The sequence below is a fragment of the Chenopodium album genome, chromosome 15 (genome assembly GCF_948465745.1).
Source record: "Chenopodium album chromosome 15, dcCheAlbu1.1, whole genome shotgun sequence".
In the NCBI taxonomy this organism is placed as follows: Eukaryota; Viridiplantae; Streptophyta; class Magnoliopsida; order Caryophyllales; family Amaranthaceae; genus Chenopodium; species Chenopodium album.
Window position 1 is genome coordinate 35,495,971 of NC_137848.1, and position 8,176 is coordinate 35,504,146.

Sequence of the window (8,176 nt, forward strand, 5' to 3'; positions counted from 1 at the left end):
ATTATGCATTAATATTACTGATCGGAAGCGGCCTCCACCTAGGCATTCCGATTACTTGAACTTAATGAATAAATAGCTTTTCAATAGCTCCGAACCCTCTATCGGAATAATACACTTGTTTGAAGGATATCATTCCTTTCAAAATATAAGGTCGCCGACCAACTGGTTGGTCGGATCCTTATAGACACCGGTAGCTACTCTGACCTTATCAGCTACAAGTGTTTGTCCAAGCTAAAGTACAAGCTGGACAGTCTGCGCGATGTCTCCCACCCTCTTGTTGGTTTCGGGGGAGGGGTCGTGCACCTAGTCGGACAGATTGACTTACCCATCCTAGACTGTTAGCTATAAGGGAATCCTAGACGTTCTACGTTTTCAAAAAGACCCATACCTCTTAATCTTAGCCTGATTCGCCAGTTTCCATCTTACATTCCAAAATCTCCTTATTAGTCTCATACCTCTCAATCTTAGCTTGTTTATGAAACATGGCCTTAAGCACTTGCATAATGGTGTAAGCATCCTTAGTCTCAAACCTCTTTTGGAGGTCCAGTTCCATAGCTGCCACCATCAAGCAAGTGATTGGAGTAGACCTCTCATTAGCCTGCCTAGCACAACGTTTATCACCGTTAGATGATTCATCAGTCACTACTGGAAGTGGGTTTTCTAAGACATCCTCTCTACCCTCCGACCTTAAAACAAGCCTTAGGGTCCTTTCCCAATTGATGAAGTTTTCTCCGTTCAACCTATTATTCTCAAGGAAGGGACGGATGTTAAAAACCGAGTTGTTGTTGTTGCTATGAGACATGTTATCTACAGACAGAAAAAGGCAAAGTTCAATTTATGTTTATAAAAGCTCCTAAAACATGCAATGGTTTCTAGGTTACTTAGCACTCTATTCAATTTTAATGTCCCAATTTGAATAAGTGATTCCAAGATCCTATCAACATGCAGCGTTAAGCAGACGGAGGCCTTATCTTAAAGTTACATTTTCAAGGTAAGTAAACTCTTTACTAATTACAACATTTGTAATTCTTCGTTAGACAGAGAAACATCTCATGCTTAACTGTCCCTTTGCTTCAAAATCCAAAACGCTTTTGATGATTTTGTTGAGGTTAAGCAAATTAAGTGTGCAAATTCGCAATTTCACCTCACCTCCCAAAACTAAAAACAATACCCTCAGAGGCATGACCTATTACTATTAATTAAGGGTTAATAAGTACTTTGTATTTGGAAAAGCAAACCTCAATATTAACGGGACTTAAGTTCATCATGTTGTTATTAATTAGTGAATTCTAGCGCATTGATAACAAACATACAATAAACTTATAAGCATTTCAAGAATAATAATAAAATGCAAAATTAAATATGAGCTAGTATGGCCCCTAATCCTAAGAACTAAGCTTGATTGGGCACCTCCTTGGACTCTTCATGGATCTCAATCCATCTTCATCATGGGCCTTCTCATCTTGGCTCTTCTTTAGATTAATTAAATATTTAAGTAATTATACTAATTCCTAATTAAAAAATTACAAAAATACTGAACGATACGCAGATTGTATTTAAATTACAAAAATACACAACGATACGCAGATCGTATTTATAATTTAAATCTTGGGACATACTAGTCATTTATAGCAATAATATATCATATATATAAAAATTGCCACATAATAATATCACATACTATACTTGCCAATAATCAAAATACCAAATATTCTTAATTATGTCAAGTGGATAAATCAATTAATTAGGAAATCCTAGAAAATAAATCATATTTAAAAACTGAAATCCTAACCACCTAAAAAGATTATATCCCAAAAATTAAGCTAACCAACTAATTTTAGTTAGATTAAAAAATCAAATTAGGTAATTACCTTATAATCAAGTCAACCAACCTTAATTGGAATTGCTCAAAATCCTCCCAAAAATCAGTTTTACAATATTATCCAAAACAAAATCATAATCTAAATTAATTAATTAAATCAAAATAATTTTTTTTAATTGAAAAACAGGGACTACGTGAATGAACTGTCTGCCCAGCCACGGCACAACTACCGCAAGAGCCAGGCCGGAGCCCAGCCGCCGCAGCCAGGTAGTCGCCCAGCCACAGCAGCGCTGGCTGGCACACCAGGCAGTAGCCCTGCACACCAACCAGTAGGTGTAGTGGTCGGAACCGTGCATGTAATACCTCATATTTTTATTTGTATTTTAATTAAAATAAGTATCTTGAGAAGTATTTAATTAAATTTTAAGGTCTTATTTAAAGTATTTTAGTTATTTATTTTAATAAGTTTGGAAATATTTTATAAAAGGAAAGTTTATTTAATTAATTATTTTAATTAAGTTGGAGTTTAATTAAGGAAAGTTTATTTTAGTAAAGTTTTATTAGGGATGGGATTAGAAAAATAAAAAAGGAAAGTTTAAGGAGAAGGGTCATAGAGAAGGGGTATAAATATCCCACACATGAGGCAAATCAAACTTTGCCTAGAGTGGAGAAAACCCAAGGTAAACTTCTCTTTCCTTTCTCCTTATTTTCTTTCTTTTTCTTTCCACTTTTTCCCCTTCCCCTTTTCTTTTTTCGACTGCCCTTCACCACCACCGACCGACCACCGGCAGCGGTGGCCGCCAGCCACCAGCAGCCAGCAGCACCAACCGCCGGCAGCAGCCAGGTGGTTGTCGGCTGCCATGTTTTCCGAAAAAAAAATAAAATTTAATCTTTGTTTTAAAAAACCAATTTAATCCTAGATCTAAATATTAATTATGGGTTTTGTGATTTGATTTTTGATGTTTGACTATGAGTATTATGTTAATTAATTTTCAGATTATGTTTTTAATTAAAAAGCCTCAATTTTTGAAACCCTAGGTTCTTGATTTATAAATAATTGAAGGATTATGATATATAATGGTGTAAACCTTTGATTAAAGTATTTTAAGACTAAATTACAGCAAGTTTTAATTAAAATATAGTGCCGGAATTTTTGGTAAAGCATTAAAAATCAAGTTTCTTTAAGGAATTTTAATTACCCATTAATTGGGATTAAAGTATGATGTTTTAAATATAATTTCAACTTATTTTAAATAAATTATGAGGGGTTTTATAATAGTATATATTAATGGAAATTTGTGTAGAGTGGATTTTAATATTCTTCTATGATTTTAAATTGTAGGAAATTTTGAAGTGAGTGATTTCTATTAATTGTGGCGATATTAAGATCGTATTCAAGGTACGTTCGCGTACTTAGCATAATTATATTGGTGAAGTAGCATGCTAAATGTGTTTGATTGATTATAAGTAGTATCATGCTAGGTTTGGAATGGAATTTATGATTTGGATGTTATTGGTGAATGGATTATGAGGCATGATTTATTTGTGATGGATTATTGAATGGAAAATAATGGTTTGGACTATTATTTGTGAACCACATATTTATTTATGGCATGTTAGAGAGCATGTTTGATTAAACTGAATGTTTAATTTAGGTTGAATATTGAAAAGGAATTTTATTATGGTGCATATAATTTTTATTGATGCTTTAAGCATGAGGAAGGAGCTATATAAGTGTCTATGTACACGAGGAATAAATTGTATGTTGGTGCCATAGTGCACTTAAGGTGTTTTCAACACCGAGGGATATGATTTGTGGCGCATTATGCGTTTAAGGTGTCATTGACACCGAGGTAGAATTAAAAAGGATTCAACATTTAATACTATGTGGTCACTAATTATTCAAGAATTAAATTGGTGTATTTGATTGATTGAATAATTATTGTTGATTGAATGATTATGGTTTGAGAGTCATCACCCAGTTTAATAATTTGTAAATAACGTAAATTGAAAGAGATTACGCACCAAAACTCTTGGAACGTATATACCTTGAGTATGAACATATGGGGGGAGTTATGTGACTTTATATTTGATCATAACTTCTACTGGAGCACAGGACGTTGTACATTCCTTTTATTATTATTATGCGCAGGAATTCCGCCACCTATGTGTGGTTTTTGATGCTGGCACGGTTAGCTCCCATGTCAGTAACCTCAATTTATTTGGGGGAGATTAGTGGGAAACCCGTTCGATGCGTAATCAACGCTAAATAAATTATTTAGTGTCTAGTGATAACTTTTATTGAATGTTGTATGCTTGAAAAACAGGTGCAACAAGGTAAGTTGTGTGTTGATAGGGAATTGTATACTAGTGTGTTATTTACGCTTATGTACTCAGCTTTGCTGATTGTGTGTTCTGTGTGTTATTGGCCTTGTCTTTATCATGGCCCTATGATGACCCATTTTCAATGGAGAGTAGTGGAAATAGGTTGGGATAAGCTTTTCAGGTGATGAAGCATTTTCATGAATGGGCATGAGTGAAGAGCGAATCATGCTAGTTTCTACAAGTATATGATGTGTTTACCGCTTTAATTAATTGTGATATTATTACTATGCATGACTAACGCAAAGGTTTTGAGTTCGGTTTGGTTTTAATAAGGGCCTATAAAGGTTTCAAGTTGTAGGTTAATTTTATTTTACTTCGTTTGATTTTGGTTTGACTTTACTTTCGTTGATGGACTTTTCAAGTTGACTTGTTTTGAATGATTTTGAAATTAGTTTTCCGCTGTGTGTCTTTGTTAAGTTGCCTTAGCCGTTATCACGGTGGTGGTAATGTCTTAGATATTCCTATTAAAGTTTTAAATAGGACAAAACAGGTATTTTAAAAAGAAAGGAATTTCTAGGGTGTTACAAAGTGGTATCAGAGCTTTGGTTGAGATTTTTTTACCACTAAAGCCATAAACATGTTTTAAAGTGTTTTAATTTTAAACTTGACCAAGTACTTATTCATTGGTTAAATTTTTAGAGAATTAATTTTTATTTTATTTTATTTTATTCTAATTATTTTATTTTGGGAAGATTAAATATTTATTGATTTAATTTAAAACCATTTTTTTTTATTATTTGATTCGAAATTTTTTTTTAAAGGGGCCGAAATTTTTTTTTACTTTATTTAAATGGTCCGAATTTTTTTTTAGGGAGGTCCGAAATTTTTCCTTCTTTCTTATTTAATTTCGAGAAATTTTTTTATTTTATTAAAAAGGAGTCAAAAATATTTTTAGTTTGTTCATTTTGCAGGAAAGCAAGGATTAAGGTAAGTATTATGTGTTAATAGCTTTTTTTTAAAAAAAAGCATGTTGGTGAGATTGGGTAGGAAAGAAATTGGGCATATAATTTAGAAATAATCATGTTCTTGTATGCATTAATATTTAGGTTGTGATGTTTAATCATGTTTATGGATTACTTGTGAGCATGTATTTATGTGGTTAGAAATAAGAAAATTGTTTGATTGAACATTGAACCTATTTCATGCAAGAACTGTATTATTTTGTTTTCTTTGGGAAAGGGAATTCTTTTCTAAGTCTTTTCCTTACAGGATGCCGAATCTTCCTAGCAGATACACCGAACTAGGCACTCTCACTAGGAAACCTAATGAACATCCCTATGATTACGTTCAAAAGATTCGCTTTTACTGTTCCTACAGGAGCAACGTTTTAAAGGATAGAGTTTTTGATAGCCCCAATCGTATTTCAGCTATGATTGTCCGTTGCTTGCCGGATGAGCCCCCTTATTATGCTGTCAAATCCAAAATTTCTGATTTCTATTTACCAGGAGACATCCCAAACTACTACAAATATAGGGACTATTATGGACAATGGTACCCGGATTACAGAATTTTAATTTCCTATCTTGTTAGGGCCGAGAAAGCCCATTGCCGACAACTTCACCTTCCATACCATGACTATTATTTCGAAAATCCAGTGGGGCAAAATCCACCTTCTCCTAGTCATCAGTTAGAAAATTCTTCTTCTTCTCCTTTTTCTTCACAGGGTGGTCAAGCAGGGAATGGAGAGCAAGGGGAGGAAGATAGTTCACTCATGGAAATTTCTAATCCAAATCCACCTCCAACTCCAGTCATTATAGAAATTTCTTCTGATGAAGAGGAAGAGGGAGAGTTCATGCAGGTAGAACCTGAACCAGAGTCACCTGAACCAATGGAGGAGGAAGATGATCCTGAGTTCGACCCCGGTAGCTACAAGTAGTCGGTCGACAAGAGAGACGACGTCTGAAAGGATTAGATTTTTATAGTTTTCCTCGTCATGAATTTTCATGTTTTAATTACAGTTATTATCATTTTTAGTTTTAAATTAATAAGTGGCATGACCACATTGAGTTAGTAAGCTTATGTAGTACATAAGTTTCTAGAAAACAATTTTATTTTGGTAATTCCAGTTTATTTTAATTAATAAAATCTTATTTATTTCTTTGTTAAAATTATTTATATTATTAATAAATAAATTCATTTATTTTCCAAAATCTTCCATTTCACATCACTATTCCAATAGCCAAATTCCAAGCAAATTAATTCCAATAAATTATTTCTAAGCTATGGGAATTATTTTTATTTATCTATGTGATGCTTTATTAAATGTGTGGTTGGTTAGCAATCAATAATTGATTGACAAAGCTACAAATTTAGGGAATTCTTAGCTTTTGCTATCCCAATTTGTTAGCTTCAAATTTTATTGTGAATGTTTCAAGGGTGCTAAGTAATAGATGAGTGTATGTCTTGAGAGCGAACCATAGCCATCTCTAATATAGACCCTTGTTCTTAATTCAGGAGAAGCAAAATGTCAGAGGGAAGTAATTCTGGTAATAATGGGAGTGATTTGAATGAGGTTGTGAGACAATTAGCAGTTATAGCCGAGCAGTGGGCAAGGAATTCAACCAACAATGGGGATGCTCAGGGAGAACTTTTTAAGAAGGTGGCCCAAAGCAAACCACCAACCTATCAAGGAGAGCCTAACCCTACCATACTGGAAAATTGGTTAAGGGAGTTTGAGAAACTGTTTGGGGTAGTTTGGTGCCCAGAAAATTCTAAGGTGGGTTGTGCTACTTATTACTTGAGAGGTGAAGCTGATCTTTGGTGGCAGCAAAATGAAACAACTATTAGAGTGCTACCTGGATTCAATTGGACTAAGTTCCAAGAAAAGGTGAGAGGCAAGTTTTACCCTAGCTTCTTACAGAAGCAAAAGGCTGAAGAGTTCTCAAACCTCAAAATAGAGGGCATGTCAGTGTCTGAATACTATACAAAGTTTATAGAGCAGACTCATTTTGTTGAAGAGTCTGTTTCTACGGAGAAGGCAAAGGCTAGGAAGTTTGAGAGTGGTTTGACTACTGATTTACAGCTGAAGTTGTGTGGACAAGTGTTTGAAACCTTGGATGAAGTGTATGGTAGAGCTGCCCACTTGTATGCTGTGGAGGTGAAGAAAAAGAAGGAATTGGCTGATGCAAAAGTGAAAGAAAAGAGGAAAGAGGTGGGACAGAACTCTGGGAACCAATAGGGTAACCAGAACAATTTCAAGAAGCAGAAATACCACCATAACAATAACTTCCACAACAACAACAACAATTCCCAAGGTAATAATCGTCAAGGAGGACGTAACTTCAATGGAGGGGCTAGAAACAATAACCAAGGGATAACAGAAATGAGAGGCATTATTTTTGCAGGAGATGCAAGAATAACCATCTTGGAAGGGATTGTGATGGAAAACTGGTTACTTGCCGTGCTTGTAACAAGTTGGGGCATAGAGAATACGAGTGTTTCTCCATGGGTTCTAATGGGAATAAACCAAACAATAATTCAGGAGGGACTCAAAGGAACTTTTAGGGAAACAATAATAACTTCAATGGGAATAAGGGAGCACAGCAGAATGGAGCAAGGACTAACAATAACAGCAGCAATGGGAACAATCAGCAGAAAAGTGGAGCTGTAGGAAAATTGAATGTGTTGAGTAGGCATGAGGCTAATTCCACAAAAGATGTCATCACTAGTACTTTTTCTATTCACTCTATTCATGTTAAAGTTTTATTTGATTTTGGTGCAACTTTTTCTTTCATTTCGAAAAGAATTGTTTCGAAACTTAAAGACTGTTTGAAAAAAGTAGAAGCAGTAGATTTACTGATAACCATTCCGACGGGTGGGGTAGTGAACTGTACCAAAACCTTTAGGAATGTACCTTTAGAAATCGAAGGGGAAGTGTTTCAGACTGATCTGATCGAGTTTGGGTTAAAGGATTTTGATGTTATCCTGGGAATGGATTGGTTGAGCAAGTACAATGCAGAAATAAGTTGT

At 34.6% G+C, this 8,176-nt stretch overlaps 1 protein-coding gene across 1 annotated transcript; it reads right to left on the bottom strand.

Annotated features, from left to right (window-relative positions):
• Window positions 1-397: 397 nt before the first annotated feature.
• Window positions 398-1,626, bottom strand: LOC145581098 (uncharacterized). The gene is made up of 2 exons (XM_081638165.1): window positions 1,620-1,626; window positions 398-807 (listed from the first exon to the last, which is right to left on the bottom strand). The coding sequence occupies exons 1-2, from the start codon at window positions 1,624-1,626 to the stop codon at window positions 398-400; spliced, it is 417 nt and encodes a 138-aa protein (XP_081494291.1).
• Between the last annotated feature and the right edge of the window lie 6,550 nt (window positions 1,627-8,176).